The 20,212-nt window shown below is 57.5% G+C and overlaps 1 protein-coding gene across 1 annotated transcript in view; it reads right to left on the bottom strand.

The window, feature by feature from the left end:
- The window catches only part of PLCH2 (phospholipase C eta 2), a 77,817-nt gene that overhangs the window by 2,611 nt on the left and 54,994 nt on the right, over positions 1-20,212 (bottom strand). The window contains exons 4-22 of the mRNA XM_084788232.1: positions 19,864-20,107; positions 19,565-19,694; positions 15,865-16,035; positions 14,218-14,311; positions 13,876-14,079; positions 13,644-13,764; positions 12,151-12,322; positions 11,714-11,821; positions 10,447-10,605; positions 6,892-6,990; positions 6,498-6,580; positions 5,040-5,137; positions 4,770-4,952; positions 4,530-4,637; positions 3,853-3,977; positions 3,686-3,770; positions 3,447-3,593; positions 3,159-3,238; positions 335-1,136 (exon numbers count right to left, since the gene is read on the bottom strand). Coding sequence (XP_084644358.1) covers positions 335-1,136; positions 3,159-3,238; positions 3,447-3,593; positions 3,686-3,770; positions 3,853-3,977; positions 4,530-4,637; positions 4,770-4,952; positions 5,040-5,137; positions 6,498-6,580; positions 6,892-6,990; positions 10,447-10,605; positions 11,714-11,821; positions 12,151-12,322; positions 13,644-13,764; positions 13,876-14,079; positions 14,218-14,311; positions 15,865-16,035; positions 19,565-19,694; positions 19,864-20,107 — 3,213 coding nt within the window. The remainder of the gene's footprint in view (positions 1-334; positions 1,137-3,158; positions 3,239-3,446; positions 3,594-3,685; positions 3,771-3,852; positions 3,978-4,529; positions 4,638-4,769; positions 4,953-5,039; positions 5,138-6,497; positions 6,581-6,891; positions 6,991-10,446; positions 10,606-11,713; positions 11,822-12,150; positions 12,323-13,643; positions 13,765-13,875; positions 14,080-14,217; positions 14,312-15,864; positions 16,036-19,564; positions 19,695-19,863; positions 20,108-20,212) is intronic.

Consider the following 20,212-nt stretch of genomic DNA (forward strand, 5'->3'; position numbering starts at 1 on the left):
CTGACAAGGACTGCAGGCCAGAGTGGTTCTTGAATCTGGCCCTGGAGGGAGGCAGGACTAAGAGCTGGGATCTTTTCAGAGCCAGGAGGGTCATCAGAGCAGCCAGTCAGGGCAGCCTTCGCTGAGGGCAGGCCGGATATCCTGGGGCTCCTCAGAGGGCTCAGACTCCCCTCTTCCCCCATCCCTCCGAAGCGCAGGGCCCTTTGGGCAGAGGGGGAGGGGTCTGAGGCAGACGGCCACGGGCTAAGCTGATGGAGCAGATGAAGCCAAGAGCACAGACTGCCTAGGCATGCCGGGTACAGCGCAGGGGATGCGGAGGGATGGCAGGCCTTACCGGTGGAGAACATGGGGGACCGACTCCTGATCTCCTCCAGCTTTTGAACGAACAAGGCGTTCATCTCTCCCTGCAGCGCCCCCTGCTGCCTGTGAGCACCCTCAGGCTGGCAGGGGGCCACCTTGGGGCTGCCTGGGCTGTCTGGGCTGCTGGAGTCCGAGGACACAGAGCCGCTGCCTGGACCCTGCCGCCGAGCCCTAGGACCCTTGGGGGCCTCTCTGCTTCTCCCTGGGGTGGCTCGAGGGCTCGGGCTGCAGCAAGGGCCCCCCAGTGAATCTACCCGGGCCCTGGGCTGCTGACTGATGGCCATGTGGCTGCCCGCAGGGCCAGGGCTGGGTGGTTGCTCCCTTCGAAGGCCCTCAACGTCCATACCGGCGCAGGAGCCCACCACGCACTTCATGCATGTGGCGGCCATCCCTGCAGCTCCAGGGCCTTCGGGGGCATGCAGGGACCGCACCTGTGCCGGCGTTCTCTCTTCTGTTGCTTCTCCTGCCAGTGCCTTACCTCGGGGACTGCTGCTGCCTGACCTCTCCTGAGCAGGGGCCTCCAGAGCTGGGTTGGGGCTAGGGGGTGCCACGTCATCGGCTGCGCCCTCAGAGCCTGCGTCCTGGGTGCCCAGGGCCAGCTCTGGGAAGCCCTTGCGACTCGGCTTCTGGCTTTTGGTTGGGGCACTGGCTGTGCGCCGCAGGAGCCTCTGGCTAACGGAGGGCCGGGGCAGGGGCTGCCCAGCAACATGACTGTCCAGTGAGCCTGGCTTTGGGCCGCGGAGGAACAGACCTTTTAGACCCAGAGTCTGCTTGACCTGCAAGAAAAGGAGTCCACATAGCCAGTGCCTGGCCCGCCTGGCCCAGGTGTGGCTGCTGTGGAGAACTGGCTCTCCAGGGGGAGTTCTGAGCCTGTGGGGGCCATGGACCGCCATGAGAGCATGTTAGCATGCCACATACAGGAAACAGTGTCCTGGCAACTCTACCAAGGATAAGAGGACTTCTTCGCCCTTCAGACTAAAAGCCTGTCCCTTCCCAAACTTGAGATGGGATCTAGCAAACCTTGCCCGTGTCACCTTAAAGACAGACCTCAATCCCCACACCCTGGCCACCCACTGATGCCAGCCTTGAGGAACTGATGACTGTAGCTCCAGCTGGGGGGTCTGTTGTCACCATGGGTCACTCACCCTGCCCTGTACAGCAGCCTCCCGACTTCCCAGGTGCCCCTCCTGCCTTCTAGAGGGCTACCTTTCTAGAAAGCTTCCCTGACTACCTCCAGGCTGGCTTGCACTCTGGCCTCATGAGTTCCTGAGGCCCTCAGCTGGCTCAACATCTGACCAGCGACAGCCCCCTCCTGCACCCCCTCTACATAGATCACTGCTGGAGAGGATCTGCGGCTACCTCTTAAGAGGCCAGAGGCCGTAGGGGTCCTCACATGCCATACACCCCTGCACCCCACCACCAACACCCACCATTCCCCCAAGATGGGCCGTGCTCGTGCGCTGGAGAGGCCCAGGGGCCCTTCTGCAGAGGCACTTGAATCAGCTTCCTGATTCAAGATCCCAAATCCAGTGCAATTTGGTCAACGTGGTTGGAAAGCCATTTAGACGGAGATCCAGGATTCCAGCTGGAGTGCCTGCTGGGTGCCCCACCTCCACCCCAACTCAGACCCTGGCATATACTGAGGAGAGCGCTAGAGGGGCTGAGGGCTGACAGTGTAGGCAGGCAGAGGGAAGAGAGCTACAGTCGTGGGAAGGGCCGAGGCTGGGAGGGCGAGCACAGGACAGTAGGACAGGCCTTGGCCTTGGCTGAATCCTGGATCTGCCTCATAAATGCCGCTCTCTGGCTGCAGATGGCCCAGGGGACCCCAGAACCATGTCATGATCCATGTCACATGAGCTGACAGTCTCCAAACGCTACTGAGAATCACGGATGCTAATGGGCGCGGCCTGGCATGCAGGTGGGGCGGCGGGCTACACCGTCCCGCAGCGCCGGGTACCTTTGAGACTCCTAACAAGGCTGAGCTTCTAAAAGTAGACTTGGGACATAGAGAAGCTCACTGCAAGACCAAAGAGACAGAGTGAAGGCAGGTGAGGTGGCCATGGTGGCCAGAGCAGGGCCTACCCAGCCCGTGGCCCTCAGAGACAGGCAGACATTAGATAGGCAGATGGGTGGTGCCTCTGGGCTCCTGTTGCTATGGGAGTTAGTGATGAGCCCAGCAGGACCCATTCACTGTGCGGTTACAGGCCCCAAAGGGTTGGCTGTACCAAGTTGTATCCTAAGGGCCCCCTAGAACCCAGACAGCTGGACTCCACAGACTGAGGCTACTTCCTCTTCTGGCCTGGGGCAGGGGCACGTGGGACGGGGCTCTAGGGTCCAGGTGGTACGCAAATGCAGGTAAATCCCTTTCAGGATTTAAGATGCAGAGAGGCGGGGCACTCAGGACAAGTGACGCCCGGGAGGGATCACAGTGGGGTCATGGTGCTCTGGCCCTGCAGAGAACCAACCCAAGCAATCAGGGCCCCTGGATATAGAGGGCATAGGTGGCCACTCAGGAAAACAGGCAACAGATAGAGGGCTGGGGGAGGGGGGCAGATACTAGGGGATTCCATCCCAGGGCAGGGGTGTTCGACACACGTGGGTACCCAGAGCCTCCTTGGGACACCAAGGCAGCACTGATAGGCGCCAGGGTTAGCATCTCCTAATAGCCACATCACAGGTTGAAGAAGAGGCCCAGAGAAGTGAATGCCAGGCCCTAGCCCCAGAGGCGGGTAGGGCGGTAGGGGAGGGCTGGTGCTACCCTTCCTGGGGCTCCAGGAGGCCTGGGAGGCAATACTCACCTTACCACTAATGTCGCTGACAGCCACATGTACAAAGATAGAAGCCTCTTCCATCCCCTCTAGGTACACATGTCGGTAGCCTGGAGCAACAGGGTCACCAGTCACCAAGGTTCCCACCCCTCCTTACTCTGCCAACCCATGCCTTCCTCAAAGGTCTCCAGGCCTTGGGCAGGACCAGAAAGCTTTCCTACTCATAGGAGGGAGAGGCTGAGCCCCCTCCCTCCCCATGTTCTCAGCTCGGCAGGAAACACCAGTGCCAAGTGCTGGCAAGTGCTGACCCTCCCCCACCTGGCATCATGCTGCTGAAGGCCAGCGTCCTCTGGCCAATGAAGTCACGTCCAATGGGGTCGTGGTCCCAGACGAGGAAGCGCACAAGTGCAATCTCGGGCATGTGCACAGTGAACACCAGTGTCTCCTCCCACATGGGGTTGAATCCTGGAGACAGTGGGGAGAGAATCAGCGGGTCAGGCTGGCGCCGGAGGGGCCCCAGAGTGGACAGGGCACGGGGCGCCCAGCGGGGCCCTCACCGTTGTCGTCCACCACTCGCGTCTGCTCCTTGCTGCAGTCCACAGGGAGCCCGATGACCTCCACCTCCACGAAGGGGTCGATGATCTGGGGACAGGGTGAGCAGTGGCACCGGGGGGCCCGCGCTCTCCCACCACCCACCTGTGTACCTCCGTGGGCTCACCCCTACCTCCCCACGGTCACCCAGCACCGAGTCCCGTGGCTTGGGCAGCTGCTGGCCACTGATGATCCTCAGGGCCAGCTGCTTCTTGAGCTGCCCGGGCAGGGGGTCCTCAGAGTTGGGGTTGAAGACACCTGAGAGGATGCAGGTATGAGCCAGATACACAGCTTACGGCGCACACCTACCTGGTAGGAAACAGCCCTATGGAACAGATAGAAAGCTTTGGCCTGGGATGGGGCAGCTGCATCATAGTGGGGGCAGGTGCCTTTGTCACAGGGCAACTGGGCACTTGCTCAGACTGCTGCCATCAAGGGCACAACCATGCAGTGGAACATGGCTCCATGCAACCGAGAGGCAGACTGGGAGGGCAGTATGTAGACCAGCAGCCTGTGCAGCACACTGGGAGAACACTGGGAGGCAGCACATGGCTCCTGAGCACGCCCATCGGAGGCTGTGGTCCTGGGCCTGCACCTCCTGGAGCACACCAGGGCTTCAGACAAGCCCTGTCCCTGAATCCCATGCAGAGGCACTCCCTAACTCCCCACCCTCAGCAGGCAGGTACCCCATGCTACCCCTCCAGTGTCCTGGTAGCTCGGTCTCAGACTGATCCTCTGCTCTGTCTATGTACCCAGCACCCTAGTGGCCAGTGTATGTCACTGGAGCCCACCCCGGCCTGAGCCCCTCACCCTGGCACATGCACTGTGGTTTGAGCACGTAGCCACAGCCGCCATTGGCACTGAATTTGGCTCTGTTCAGCTGCAGCATCCGCCCTTCTGACTGGTAGTTCAGGGCAACTGAAGAGAAGACAGAAACCGTGCAGGTCAGGAATGTCAAGTTCTGGGGCTGTAAGCCGCACAGGGGCAGACAGGGCCACTTCTCGTGCCACCCGAGGGCCCCTCCTCACCACCCCACTCCTGCACGCGCACCCATCTGGCAGCCAGCGTTCCAGAAGGGTTGCGGGTTGTAGTTGCTGGAGTCCACGCGGTAGGAGGAGGGGTATATGCGCGAGAGCTGATGCTGGTTGAAGCGTAAGTACTGGGCAGGCTTCTGCTGCAGGATCTGGTGGGCCTTGGTCTCACTGAAGGACGTCACCTGCCAGCTGGACGGCACTGGGGCCCAGACCAGGCAGGCATGAGCGTGCGCGGCCTGCACCCCACAGCCGGCCTGCCCGGCCCCACCATCCACGTGGCCCTCACCGTCCATCTCCACGTCATGGGTGCCCACAGACTTGGTATATTTCACTAGGTCGGAGAGGGCTCGTGACAGCTTCATGGTCTTCTTTTGCCGGGCAGTCCTACGAAGGTGTGGCAGAGCTACTCAGGTCCCAGTGGCCTCTCCCGCCCAGTCCCAGCCAGACTTCTTGCTCTTCGATCCAGGCCACAGGGCCTGTAAAGGTCCTGCTCCCCAAATCACGTGTCCCAGGCGACCTGGGACTTGTAAACAATCGCTAAGGTTCATTGTAGCCCCAGCCGCGGGCAGGTGCCCTCCTCTAGCCGTCCAGTGTCCTGGTGGCTTAGTCTCAGCCTGACCCTCTCTCTGTTCTGTGTACCCACCACCCTGGTATCCAAGGGGGTCTCACAGGAGGTAGGAACGGGTCAACCCTATCAGTGATGAGGCTATAGAAACATGTCTGCTGCGGGCGGCGGTGGCCTTTAATTCCAGCACTTGGGAGGCAGAGGCAGGAGGGTCTCAGTGAGTTCAAGGCCAGCCTGGTCTAGAGAGCAAGTTCCAAGACAACCAGGGCTACCCAGAAAAACCCTGTCTCAACAGACAGACAGACAGACAAAAAGTGTGTCTTCTGGATGTGGTCTGCTATGAGGCCATCACAGGACCTTTGGGAAAAGATCCTTGGTGCCCCTGGACATGTACAAGACGGAGGCTGGAGATGCCTGCCCAGCAGAGAGGCGTTTGGAGGAACACACACTTCTGAACGGATCTGAGAGCGCATGGGGGGAGGCAAGGGGGGATTACAGTGACTAAGTCCTGGAGAAGGAGCCGAGTGACAAACAGTGTCTTAGCAGTGCGCCAGGGCAGAAGTGAGACTGCAGACACAGAGGGGCAGGGAAAGGCTGGGTGAGACACAGATAGAGACCGACAAGGACAAGGCCTGGGAAGGAGACGGGCAGGGGAGGGGCAGGGGTGGGGACTAGGGTCAGTGGGAAGGGGGGTTCTAAGCTGGACTAGTAGTGACCCTTCAAAGGTGCTGTGGAAAGCAAGTAGGCGTAGGCAGCCCCGCACCGGCCCAGGGCAGCTGCCACTCTCATGGTGTACAGGAGGCACAGAGACAGACAGGCACTACCCTGGAGGGAATGGAAGGCTGAGGGCTGTGGGAAGGGGAGGTGGGAACTGAGGTCTGGTCGGTCAGGCAGTGTCTGTGCCCAGGAGACCCTGAGGGAACCGTAGGACCAGCCTCCCCCTGCCCAGTGCCCCCCCACCCCAGCCCTGTACCCCGAGCACTGCCAGGCCGGCCCTGTGCTGTTATCCCTTTCTGTGCTGCCTGGACAACCTCACATTTTCATTACTTTCTTAAGAGTTCAGGATAAAAGTGAGGCATGGGGCCTGGATGGCCATTATCAGCCCCCAATCTCTCCCCGGTACTGGACAGAGAACACACACAGAGTCACACACACAAACACACTGGGCAGGTCACTGACCCTCGGTTCTGGCTTCCTGGGGAGTCCGGGTTCTCGTCCCCCTCCTCCACACTGGCCACCTTCTTTATCTTGCTGCCTTTTTTCTGTGTGGGGAAGTGGAACTGTGACTTGAGAAGCATGGGTCAAGCCAGAACAGGAAAAAGGCCAGGAGGTGCAAGGTAGAGGCTGTGTGCCCAGGTTCCTGAGTTCCTACCCCACAGGCCCACAGCGGCATCTGCCCTGGCCCTGGGGGACGCTCGGGGCTCGGCTCAGTCACTGGCCAGTGGGGGTCAAGGGAAGGTGTGGCCAGAGCTCCTGACCTTGGAGACCTGTCGCCAACCACAGCCAGCAAAAGGGATGATGGCAGCACCAGATGGGACCCCACCCCTCCCCACAGCCTGGGACCTCTGCTCACCTTGCGCTTGGAGAAGCTGCTCATGAGGAGCCGGCTGTTCCGCCTGCTTACCCCGGTGTCCTCGCCTGACTCCACGTCTTCCTCAACCTTGCTCTGACCCTGAGAGGCAGACAGAGGTTGAACTCAGTCTCCGACTAGGCAAGGAGGGCAGGACAGCTGCCTGGAGGAGGCAGAAGTGGCCAGGCCTGGAAGCAAGGCACTGATTTGGGAGAGCCACACACAGCTGCCAGGAAAAGGCCTGAGGCCTGGACTCAGGACAAAACCAGCGCCGGCCTTCCATGGTGTGTGGTGTTACACTCAAGCTCCTTTGTCACAGATGGAAATTGCACGCGTGTTCTAAGCCCCTTTACCACGGATGGAGACTGCATGTGTGTTCTAAGCCCCCTTATCACAGACAGAGACTGCACGCATGTTCCAAGCTCCTTTACCACGGATGGAGACTGCACGCATGTTCCAAGCTCCTTTTTACCACAGATGGAGACTGTACGCATGGTCCAAGCTCCTTTACCACGGATGGAGACTGCATGCGTGTTCTAAGCCCCCTTATCACAGACAAAGACTGCATGCGTGTTCCAAGCTCCTTTACCATGGATGGAGACTGCACGCATGTTCCAAGCTCCTTTACCACGGATGGAGACTGCACGCGTGTTCTAAGCCCCCTTATCACAGACAGAGACTGCACGCGTGTTCCAAGCTCCTTTACCACAGATGGAGACTGCATGCGTGTTCTAAGCCCCCTTATCACAGACAGAGACTGCACGCGTGTTCCAAGCTCCTTTTTACCACAGATGGAGACTGCACGCATGTTCCAAGCTCCTTTACCATGGGTGGAGACTGCACGCATGTTCCAAGCTCCTTTACCACGGATGGAGACTGCATGCGTGCAGCTGGAGCACTCTTAGCTGCATCTGCTTATGTAATCCTTTTTTGAAGCTCCCCGAGAGCCCTGGTGCCCCAGCCTGTTACCGCAGCACAAATTAGGTGAATAATCCAGATCCAGCCGGCTCAGTGAGTCTGAGAAGTTCAGGGTGGGACCCCATGCCACACATGGAGTGGGAGAGGCCCTAGAAGCTGCGCTCATGTGTTGGGGACCCCACGAGCCTGACATGTTTCTAAGCTCTTTAAGGAATGTGCAAACTGTTGCCATCACCATGTCCTCTGTGACCAAAATATGCACACAAAAGAAGTACACCCTGTCCACGCAGGCGTGTGCTCTCCAGGCCGCAGTGCACACGACAAGGTCAGAAGCCACCATCAGCCCAGAAGTGCCATGCACACAGAGCTTGACCTGGCCACCCTGAGGGACTGTGAGCACGGGGTAAGGTTAGGGGAAAGTTGCATACACAACATTGGGGCGGGGGTGTCCTCTCCACGGACAAGGCCAGCGGTTAAGCCTCTGTCCTCAGGAGAAAATATCCTGTTCTGGGGCCAGGCTGAGGGACAGGGCTCCAACAGCACCAGTCTTCGCCCTCTGGAGCTACGGTTCACTACTAGGAGTGGGTCTCTTCTGTCCCCCCCTTGTGCTCACACGCTGCACCCAGGACCTCCTGCTGGCTCACAAGAACCCCTGAGTTTGGCCTCATGTTCTCAGGGTTCATATGCAAAGGGAATAACACCTCACCCAGAGAATTAAAACACATGCACACACACACACACACACACACACACCAAAACAAGGCCAAGGTGACTCGTGTTAGGACTTCTTATGTCAATAATGAACCTACACAGATCTCCCCACTCTGCCTGGATTACACCCCGAGAAGCGCCCTGGCAGCCAGCACCCTATTCCGTGCTCCCTCGGCCCCACAGCTTAGCAAACTTCCTTATGCATGTCCTTTCTGTTGGTCTCTAGCAGGCCGTGCAGACAGCCTGGTGATACGGTCAAGCTGGGGTCAAGCTGGGGTGCGAGCTTCTTCTCCAACCTGGGTATCTCAATAAGGAGATCTCCTCCTCCTCCTCCCTTCTTCCTCCTCCTCCCCTCTTCCTCCTCCTCCTCTCCCTCCTCCTCCTTCTCTTCCTCTTCCTCCTCTTTTTCTTCCTCCTCCTCTCCCACCTCCTCCTCTTCTTCCTCCTCCTCCGAGAAGCTTTCTCTGAGCATGGTTATTCCTACATGAGGCGGCAGGGGCCTAGCTGTGCTATTGGCCCCAGGTGTCCCTCTTGTGGGCCTAGAAAAGCAGAGATCCTGTGAACCTTCACCAGGGTTGGACCAGTTCCAGGGCCTCACCTCCACTCAGCCCCTGCTCGCAGAGGCTGGGCAAAGCATCAGGCAGGTTATGCACTCCTGCCCAAATGTCTGGGAGCTAAAAATAAAGAGAAGGTTGTGAGCATAGGGCCTGTGTGGCCCACCTGCGCAGAGCCATCACATCAGCTATGCTGAGCCCTCCAGGGTTGTGGGTGGAAACAAACACACCTCTAAAAATATAGCAGGAGGACCCTGTGCATCTGGAAGAAGCCCTCTTCCACTCCCCCCCCCCCCACCCAAGAGCCTTGGAAACAGCTAAAAGTGATCCAGAGGCACAGGAAGGGAAGGGGGTGGCGGGTGGGGGCGGGGGTGGCTCTCCAGGCAAGGAGAGCTGCTCCAGCCAACATCTCACCCTGCAGATGCCTTGCTCAGCTGTGAGGCCAGCTGTCCCACCTGCCACAACCACCACAGCCAGCTGCTCGATTATGGCTGTCTATCTAATGTACCTGCCCTTCAAGCCTGGCTCCTGCTCCCCACCAGAGGCACACTGACTGTGCAGTCTGGCACCTGCCCCACCCCCAGCACACCCACCTCTCCCCCAGCACGCCCGCCTCTCCCCCAGCACGCCCGCCTCTCCCCCAGCACGCCCGCCTCTCCCCCAGCACGCCCGCCTCTCCCCCAGCACGCCCGCCTCTCCCCCAGCACGCCGGCCTCTCCCCCAGCACGCCCGCCTCTCCCCCAGCACGCCCGCCTCTCCCCCAGCACGCCCGCCTCTCCCCAGCACGCCCGCCTCTCCCCAGCACACCTGCCAGGACAATCTCTGAAGGCCATTCTCTCTCTACTTCCCCACATATCTGTGAGTTGCTTCAGGTAGTGGGCAGCTGCTCCCAGGACTTCCTGGGCCCTGAGATCCTGCTGTGCACCCCTCCATTGCCCATGAAACCTCCACCCTTTGAGCAGAGCCCCTCCAAGAGAAGCCTTAGGTCCCCAAGAGACTACTTGCCCACATAGAAACATTGTACTAGGGTACATGAATGTGCACGGACAGGTATGCAGGTGTGTGAGCATGTATGAGTGTCGTAAAGGTGTGTGCAGAGGGGTGTGTGTACAGTTATATGCATAACTCATATGCATGAGTGCTGTGTAGTGTGAGCACACACATATGTATGCAGGTGTGTGTGTGTGTGTGTGTGTGTGTGTGTGTGTGTGTGCAGGGGTGTACATGCATACGAGTGTGCATGCAGGTGTATATACGGATAGCTTTACGGCCATACCTCTGCATACTAGTGCCTGTATGTGCATATACGTTTATTACCACATGTTCGGGGCCCTCACCCAGCTCACAGACTAGCTGTCGGAAGAATGTGCCTCACCTTCTTGGCTTCTGTTTTATGCCCGAGCTTTCCGGATGGGGACAGTGTGGACACAGTGAAGTCACTGGGGTCTTCGCAGTCACGGATCTTCGACTCCTTGATCAGAGAATCCAGCTTCTTCTTAGCAATGTTTTCCACACGCTTCCGATTGGTGGAGGCCTGCCACACGTCAGCCCATTAGTGTCTGTCCCCATCCCAGTGACCAGCAGGCGGGCACAGCCATGCAGACCCTGTGATTCTCAGTGCAGATGCTGTGATTTGCCCCAGGCAGCTATGGACGGCACCAATGCCCAGATACATCCGGTCCTTATTGTAGTGTTCTATGTGGGGAGCCCTGGAGGCGGGGAGGAGGTTGGGACCCACACACTGGCCTCCATAAATGCCAGGCAGACTGCAGGGACAGAGCCGACTTTGGAGGAACCTTAACCCTGGCCGGGTGCCCTCTCTGACGAGATAAGCACAGGGAGACCATAATGTGCTTGGAGCACTTGAGAGAGGACCTCAGTCTGGGACATCAGGACTCCCTGGGTGCTCAAGATGGAGTGGCCATTAAGGATGTCACAGTCATGAGTTCTGTTACTACCCTGGGCCAGCTAGAGACTTGTGCAGGAACACCCAAAGCAGGAAGAATCTGCTGTCTCGGGGCTTTCTAAAACAATTAGCTAGCTCTGGCCCAGAGGCCTCCTGCATGATTATTTTCCCATCTGATGACTCCTCAGGGGAAAATAAAGTTTCTGCTGCTTCATAGCAGCTGAGAGCAGTGGGTGAGCGATGCTCAGAAGAGAGATGTCAGTCACAAGGACCCCTAGCCCCGACCCCCTACTAGTAGAGGCTCTTGCAGACTGCCTGGGCTCCCTACACAGCCCTCAGCCCTGGGCCAGGCCAGCTGCAGTAAAGATACAAGGCGCTCTGTGGCTGTGACTATTGGAGGGACCTGCCATACAGCTGAGCTCAGCACTGGAGCTGGTGCTGGGCGTGAGCTGGCTACCCAGGGTCCAGGCAGCGGAGGTGCGCTATGTTACAGTTACAGCACAGGGCCGACAGGTATGGGTGCAGGGGGGGGATGGCCGGGGACCTGCTCCGTGCTGCCTCCACTCACTGCAGGGCCAAGAGGAGTATGGAGGCATCACAGCCGTGTCCGTCTCCTCTCTATCCAGAGGCGGTCCTCTGTCCCCCAGGACCCCTTCCCTGCTGAGAATTTGGTCTTGGGGGTCCCAAGCCCCCCCCACACCTTAGGGCCTCCTCAGAGCCTCTGGTGTCCACTCACATCGCCGTCAAGGAGCTTGCAGTCGTTGTCAATCTCGTCGGCGCTATCCTCATCAGACACCTCGCCTTCTTCTGCGTCCTCGCTGATGTTGGCAGGGAGCTTCTTCCCCTGGGGGAAGTTGCAGGTAGTGGGAAAAGCCCCCAGGGGGGACCCAGGGATCCAGAGGCTGGTCCCCCCCCCCCTGCCCTGCAGGAGCAGCTGCGACAGGGAGGAGACTCTTAAATGCTCCCTCTTGGAACACCAGGCATACGGAGGTGGGGTGCAGTTGTACAACCACAGCAGTTGTGGTCGCAGCAGCAGCAGCAGCTCAAGATGACATGGCCACATCCCGAGAGTGAGTGGCCGCCCCGCACCAAATCTGTCTATAGATACTGCAGTTCTCCAGTTGGGCCCCAGGCCGGAGCGGTCCCCGGGATGGTCCCAGAAAGCTCACTCACCTTCACCAGGATCTTGCCCTTGAGCATCTGTGGAGAAGGCAGCATGACAGTGTCCTCAGTGCCCACTGACGAGAGGTCCAACTTGTCCCCGAGGATGTCTGTCAGGTATTGCGCCATCTTCTTCTGCTGAACAACACTACAGTGGTTCTCAATGGACAGGATCACTGGGTACCTACGGTCCCAAGACGAGCGGCGTCGGAGGCGGCCAGAGCCCCAGGGACTGACTGGCTCCACACCTGTGCACAGGCCGCCTGCAGGGGCTGACCGGCTCCACACCTGTGCACAGGCCGCCTGCACCACTGAATGTGGAATAGGCAATTGGGTGATTAGGTAGGAGATCTGCCATCTGCTCTAGGAAGCAACCCACCAATAACCGAAAAGTAAGTAAACGGGTAGGAAAGAAACTGAGGAAATTTTAGGGACAAGTAAAGAAAGCGCGGGAAAAGACAATTACAAACCCCAGGAAGGTAAAAACAAAACAAACAAACAAACAAAACAAAAAACAAACAAACAAAAAACCCAGGGTGTTTGAAAAATCATGGTTTGAATACGGCATGTATGAAAAACTGTAAAAAAAAAAAAAACAACAACAACAACAATGGGTAAACTGTGAGAAACGCAATCTCTTTTATCTAGACAGTGGATGGCCCTCAGGTCCTGACCTCACCCTGGTGTGCTCTGCCTGCTCGGCACAGAATGAAGTGTGTGGGTGGTGCTTTTTAAACACTTCTGTGTTGCTTATTTTTAACTGTGTGTATACGCATTTGACTTCCGTTCTCACCAAAAGGCAATCGTGATCTGTTTAGAAAACCTAAGTAAGAAATGGGCAGTTGTGTGACGCAGAAAGGGAAAACAAAGGCCAAAGCAAAAGTCTCTCCCCATTTCTCAGACAGGTCCTTAAGGGGACCAGTGTACCTGGAAAGAAAGATGATGCTGACCCACAGAGGCAGCCCCCGTCTGTTACAGGACAGCTCCTCAGCTGCAGTCCCAAGAACCCCACTGCTACACCCCCTGAAACCTCTTCTGCTTCCTGAACCCCACCCTGGCACCCTATTTCACCAGCTTCTTTCCGGCTTTCAGAGCCTTGTTTATACAAGGTCATGTCTTCTATTTCCAGAAACCAAATTGGATTTCTCTCAACAGTATCTACAGCCACAGCTGAGTGGCAGCAAATTGAGTCTGGACACAGAGTAGCTTCCTGGGGGTAATTAGTGGTAGAGCCATCACTTCCATGGGTGGCTGAGACCAGAGACTGCCACTAAGCGTGTGTGGATAGCTACAGACACACGGAAGCCTCCCCCTCCCCCAGCCTCAGCTCTATTCCCTCCCAGCCACTCTCCTCAGAGAACAACCTCTAAACAAAGTCTGCCAGTTGGGTAATAGAGTCACTGCCCACCAAGGACACAAGGGGAGGAGAGACACTCCGACTCTGGATGCTCTTTCCCTGCCTTGCCTGCATCTAGAGCCAGCCCCCAGGAGACCCGGCCACTCACTCATTCTTGATGAAGGCATATTTGTTGATGGTTTCGATGACATCTTTGAAAAGGATCTTAGAGGTCAGAGTGTAGCCGTGGTGCACGATGGGTTCCCCGTCAGGCCCATCCCAGCAGTCCACTGTGGGCAAGCAGAGCCGGGTTAGCTCCAGAGGCTTGGCTGTGGGAGCCTCAGGCCCTGTCTTCCCAGTGTCGAACAAAAGGGACCCTGCCGGAGGCTGCCGTGGCTTACCCTCCACACAGCGGCAGCCGGCCTGCAGGACCCAGGCGTACATGTCTACACGAGACTGAGACATGAGCTGGTCACCCACGAGGTAGGTGTTGTGGGATGAGGTGATAAAGTAGTGGCTCAGCGGCCGCGTCATGTCTTGGTGCACCCCGTGGTGCTCAGGGTTGAAGATGTCGCCAGCAGGGCTCCTCGTGTAGTTGGTAAAGCCTGCAAGACAGCACAGGAGTGCAGCACACGGCTCCCTGCCCCACAGGTAGAGGCCCTCGTCCAAGCGTGCAGCTGCCCACAGCTGTGTCCTGTCACCCCCACGGGACAGCTGAACAACGACGTGATGCGCCCACTCACCATCAATGCCCAGCACCCCCTTGCTCTTGTTTTCCGGACAGGGCTCAAATTGCTCGATGATGCTCTGGCAGCTCTCGAGTGTCACGCCGTTCATCTAGGCCAGAGCAGAGGCAGGAGCCCAGGGTAGTTTACTCCCAGTGTGGGCTGCCTTCGGGCAGCTTCCCCTTCCTCCCACTACCATGACCGTGTCTTGCCCTTGTCTCTGATGCTGACCACAGCAAGGGTGGCCTGAGGGCTGGTGACACCGACCACCTTCTGTGCCACATTACCTAGACCCAGCTGACTGGGAGTCACATGACTTTTGGGTTACTTTCTCTGACTGAGGGGGAAAGTATGGCTGCCTTAGGGTGGGAAAGCCTGCAGGTGAGTGGGGGGGGGGGAGGGGGGCCATCCCAAGAGCAGTGTGGTAAGATGGTGAATGTTAACTGCCAACTTCCCAAAATGTGGAATCACCCAGAAAGGATCAGGTGGGCTTGTGGGCACAGCTGGGGGACTATCTGGATCTGGTCAGTAGGATGGAGAACGCAAGCTGAGCGCTAACACGCATGGGTTCGTTGCTCTCTGTTGGTGGCTATGGACGCAGAGAGCAATTCCCTCATGCTCCCGGCTCTGTGACTTCCCTGCCACAACAAAGTATAACCTGGAAGTGTCAGCCAAACAAATCCCTCCTCTCTTAAGCTGCTTTTTGTCATGCTGGCCTTTGTGGAGTGAGGCAGAGCCCAGCAAGAGCCCTGTGGGCCATGGTGTTGTAGGGGTAACCCTGGCCAGAGCCAGACCTCAAATCCCAAGCCCACAGCTGCTATTCAGCCACCTAGTCCCCTCCCTGCTGTCGCGGTACACGATCTATCACTGTTAAGGGGGCAGGGAGCAAAACTGAGGGCCTCGAATGAGACCCAGCCAGTACCTAGTCCCCAAGGCATGCCCTCCTCCTGGGAAAACACCCAGGAAGAGCCTGGAAGATGAGTCCAAGAGGCTTTCCTCAAAGTGCCCCCAGGGGGAGCCACATGCTGTCCTGCTTTCCATGGGAGTCTCTCTCTCTCTCTCTCTCTCTCTCTCTCTCTCTCTCTCTCTCTCTCTCTCTCTCTCTCTCCCCTCCCTCTCTTACTCTCTGCCCACCCATCTCTCGGGCTTGGCCAGCCATCTTCCCTGACATCAGAGTGGGCAGTGCCTTGTCCATGCCCAGACCTGTTTTAAGGTGAGAGTGGACAGCCATGAGTGGTATAGGCAGCAGGGCAGTGCTTATTCCTAATGGTGGACTGGGCTCCTGGGTCCAGGTAAACAGTTCCAGGGGTAGCTAAATGTTTGCTTAAGTACAGGCCGCATCTGGAGTCAGGCAGGGCATGCGGCTATACCAACATGCAAAGAGTGGCCCTCCAAGACCAGGCAGTGGAACCCCAGCCCGGGAAATGCTCAGTATGACATTTTTACCAAGGACAGGCAAGGGTAAAACCCTCTGGAGGCTTCAGGTGGGGGACCCAGTGGCAGGGTGGAGCTGGCCGGAGGCCCCTCCGTCTGTGAGGGAACTGTAAGCTTCCTCGCTTGCCTGGCAGCACCAAGAGCCCAGTCCTACTCCGCTGTGACGCTCTGAACACATACACGGCAGCAGAAGCATGGCTGCAGCCGAGCCACACAGCTTCTGGGCCTCACCTTCTGCTCCACCTCCAGGAAGCGCTGCAGGTCTGAGGCGTCCAGGTGGTCCTTGTGGTTGCTGTAGGTCAGCATCAGCAGGTAGAGGTCTCGGCGTGTGGACATCGCCTTGTAGAAGGCGCAGAACTCCTCAAAGCCTAGTGTCCCCTGGTGGTCATCTGTGTCTGCCTCCTGTAACATCCAACCTCCATCACTCTCCAAGCTGTCAAGCCCATTTCCTTTCACACTCCCCCACCCCCCGCCACCCATAGCACCCCTCCAATGGCCCCTTTCTCTCCTCCTACAAGAACAGGCAGATCTCTGTGAGTTCGAGGCCAGCCTGGTCTGCAAAGTGAGTCCAGGACTGCCAAGGCTACACAGAGAAACCTTGTCTCCAAAAAAAACTTTTAAAAAAACTAAACTAAAAAACAAACAAACAAACAAACAAAAAGCCCTGTTTTGGGGCTGGAGAGATGGTTCAGAGATTAAGAGCACTGCCTGCTCTTCCAAAGGTCCTGAGTTCAATTCCCAGCAACCACATGGTAGCTCACAACCATCTATAATGTAATCTGATGCCCTCTTCGGGCCTGCAGGTGTACATGCAGACAGAGCTTGGCTGGAGAGATGGCTCAGTGGTTAAGAGCACCACCTGCTCTTCCAGAGGTCCTGAGTTCAATTCCCAGCAACCACATGGTAGCTCACAACCATCTATAATGTAATCTGATGCCCTCTTCTGCAGATAGAGCACTCATATGCAATAAATAAAATAAATAAATCTTTAAAAAAAAAATCTTGTGGCCCTTGAAAGCACAGATGGGAACCGCCCTCCCTTACCCCACACCTTGCAAGGAGGCCAACCTGTAACCCAACCTCATGCCCCTCCCCCATGCTGCAGATACCAGCACCAGCCTTGTGAGCGGAAGCCTTTCACTGGAGCTCCTCCCAGCTGGGCTCTGAGCCTACACCTGCAGCTACCCTTGGCCACCTGGCCCCTGACAAGCGACACTCAGGGCCCCAGAGGGCCTAGCAGTGTCCTGGCTCAAATGTCAATAACGGAGAGAAGTGTCCTTGGTCACTGTCTTCCTCTTGCAGAGAAAAGGAGCCCATAAGACAACCCCCAAGGGACCATCCTACAGGGTGCCCAAGGAAGCCATGACGTCTTCCCAACCTCTACAGGCATATGGAGCATCTACCGGGGTACCGTTCCCTAGGATGCTAACATTTGAGGCAGGGCACACCCCAGGCCCAGGCCAGGGAAGACTCAAAATATAGGGCTGCCAGGGGTTGGAATGGGCTTCACGGTGGCACTGAAGGTCTTAGGGGTGACCCAACAAGGACTCTGTGGATGGGGGGTGTTTCTGTTCTATGAGATGTGCTAAAGACGAGGTGGGTGAGCCCACGCTTGCTTGGAGGTAACAGCCCAGAACCGGCGTTCACCGCTGCTCACTGATAAGTGACAGTGCTCAGTACTTGGCTACCGGTCTTGGGTGGCCCAGATGGCTCCGAATCACCAATAGGGCTGCCAGGGGACCCAGGCCGCAGCTTACACAAGACTTAGCTCTTGTCCTCCACTGACCACTATCTGTGTCTTGTCATTCCAGACCTGGGGCACACAGCGGCTAGTCAGCAGCTGCCCACAGACACTGGCTGACTCCTCAGGCCTCTACAGATGTTCTAGATAAGTCCTTCTGTGGCGTGGCAGATGGCTGTCACCAGATCCATCACATCAAAGCTGTAGGGCCTCGTGGAGGCTCTGTGCATCCAGGCTCTCACGTTAGCTCACCGGCTTCCTTGTCCCTGGCCATCCAAGGGCTGAGGAGAGTCCCCAGGGCAGTCAGGAGGAACCCAGGGTGGGTAGCTAACTGTTAGGCCCAGATGGAGCCCTGGCAGGAGGGAAGTATAGCCCAGCCCCACATTCCAACCATCTCTCAGCTCTGATGGAATTATGTTAAAGCCACTGTATCTGCTACATGGGTCTGTGTTCATTAGACAGTTCCAGATCACACTAATACTGATTATCTAAGTGTCCAGAGCCTTGTGAAAGGCCACATCTCCATCCTGGACTCCAAGTACCTACGGAGGTTACAGTGACCTGCTTGACCTAAAGAAACCCTGCACCGGTGGCGGGGGATCAGGCTTCTAGGGTTTGCATTCTGTATGGCTGGCTGACCACCACAGGTGAAGCCCACTCGGTCTGCTCTGTATGAAGCAAGGGCAAGGCCCATGTCACCAGGGCAACAAGCCCACAACGTCCTCTTCCTACCAACCCTGGAACTCTATCCACCTGCCTCTCAGCTCATGGCCTTCCATCTCTGACCAGGGACTCCTACAGACCATCAGAAGGAGCTAGCTATGCCTGGGGCCACCCAGAGGGACCCAGGAGCTAGCCAGAACTCAGAAGGCACAAACTGTAGAGTGCCACCAACTGGTGTACCCCCAAGCCATCGCACCCAACCCAACACAGGTGTTTTTCCTCCTCTTCCCTCTCACACGGCTGATCTGAGCCCTGAGTCCTGTTCTGCCTGCCGCCTGCCCCTTAATGCACCCTCGCCCTGAGAGGAGCATGCTGAACCCAGGGCTGTCCTGGTAAGGTTAAAGGTTAAGGGTTAAGGGTTAAGGGTTAAGACCCAGTGTAGGCAGCAGAGAATGGAAAATGGTCATACCAGACGTTAGCCATCTGCTAGGCCCCACTACTCAGCTCACTGACCCGGCAGGGCCCTTTAGGATGGCAGTGAACACTCCGATGGTTCGCTGAGAGTGGGCAGCCTGAGAGTGCCCTGTTTTCTGTCTATCACTGTCACAGAGACCCAGCTAGTAGCTGTCATTGCTCCACCTGAGCGTGTCTGCCTGTCTAGCATGAGTGGACAGGTAAGAACCTGTGAGGGCCAGACACAGCAGAGCTGTCAGGCCATGAGTGAGTGTGTGTGTGTGTGTGTGTGTGTGTGTGTGTGTGTGTGTGTGTGTGTACGCACCCGTCTGCGTGTGCTCATGTGCTCACATGCTCACGTGTCTGGCATCCATGCTCACAGAAACCCCTTGCCAGGCTACAGCAAGGAAATGAGGCCAAAGCTCTGCATTTGCTGGCTCAGCCTATTCCTTCCCCAAACTGGGACCTGCCAACCTAAGAGTTTCTCTCCCATGGAGGCTCCCAAAAGACAGAACTAATTACAGACAATAAAAGCTACGTTTGGCTGAAGGATGCATTTTCATAACTCCTAACAGCAGGGCGGTTGGGGGTCAAGGCAAAGTGGGGTGACTACCGAGAGTTACTGCCTGGCCAGTCGAGCTCCTTGATGGAACAGGTATGTCTTTAAGGCTGGAGATTGTAAGAGGCCAACAAACGGGGCATACTGCGTTTGAGTGCCCACTCTAAGTGCCTGCCTATGCACAGTGCCCTGCCCCACAGTCAGCAGAGCAGCACCAGGCACAGTTGCTAAGAGGTGACACCCTGAAATCCCTGGCTACCTGCCCTTTGAGGCATCTGGGGCCCTGTGGAGACTTCCCACAGCTCTGGCCTAGCTGGCCACTCCCTGATTGCCATCTGAAGCCTGCAGTAGCCCCAGAAGGCGTTCACACACACACACACACACACACACACACACACACACACACACCACCCCCGACCAGGGACACAAGCCGCCACACTCGGCTGCCACACTTGGGTGCCACACTCAGCTGCCACACTCGGCCGCCACACTCGGCTGCCACACTCAGCACTCACCCTGAACATCTGCTTCACCCTCTGCCGGGGCAGGTTCACATTGAGTTTATGCAGCAGCTGCAGAACCTCACCGATGCTCAGGCTGCCATCCCCGTTCTTGTCAGCTTCGTCAAACGTCTGCTTCAGCCACTTTGGGGCTGAGTTAGGGGCCAACACCGTCCGTGGCCTGGCCTGGCCTGCTCCTCCCTCAGCCTCAGCGTCCCCAGCCCAAGTGCCTCTCCCCATCTGTCCTTCCTTGGGAAACCCTCCCCAGGCAGATAGTGAGGGGGTCAGTCCCCACCCCTGGAGCCCAAGGATATTGGTCCCTGGTGCGCTGGCGACGGGCTAGGCTGTCCTCATCACTGATGCCAGCCATGAGGTAGCGAAGGCCTGTGACCCAGGTGCGCGCCTCTTCGCCACTGGGCGAGACCAGGTCCAGCGACTCTCGGTGGCTGCCGTGGTAGATGCTGAAGCAGCAGTTGGGGTCGAAGCTGCCATCTGGGTAGCGCTGGAAGATTTCAGACTGGCGTCCTTCACTCACCTCCTGGATGGAGTCAATGGAGACTGCAGGCAAGGCAGAAGATACCAGGTCACTAGTGCCCCGAGTGCCCCCTACTCTAAGTTAAGCAGACGGCAGCTTGTTCTCAACAACTGATATGCCCATCCTCA

Source organism: Acomys minous, assembly GCF_964271855.1.
Source record: "Acomys minous genome assembly, chromosome: 6".
Taxonomy (NCBI): domain Eukaryota; kingdom Metazoa; phylum Chordata; class Mammalia; order Rodentia; family Muridae; genus Acomys; species Acomys minous.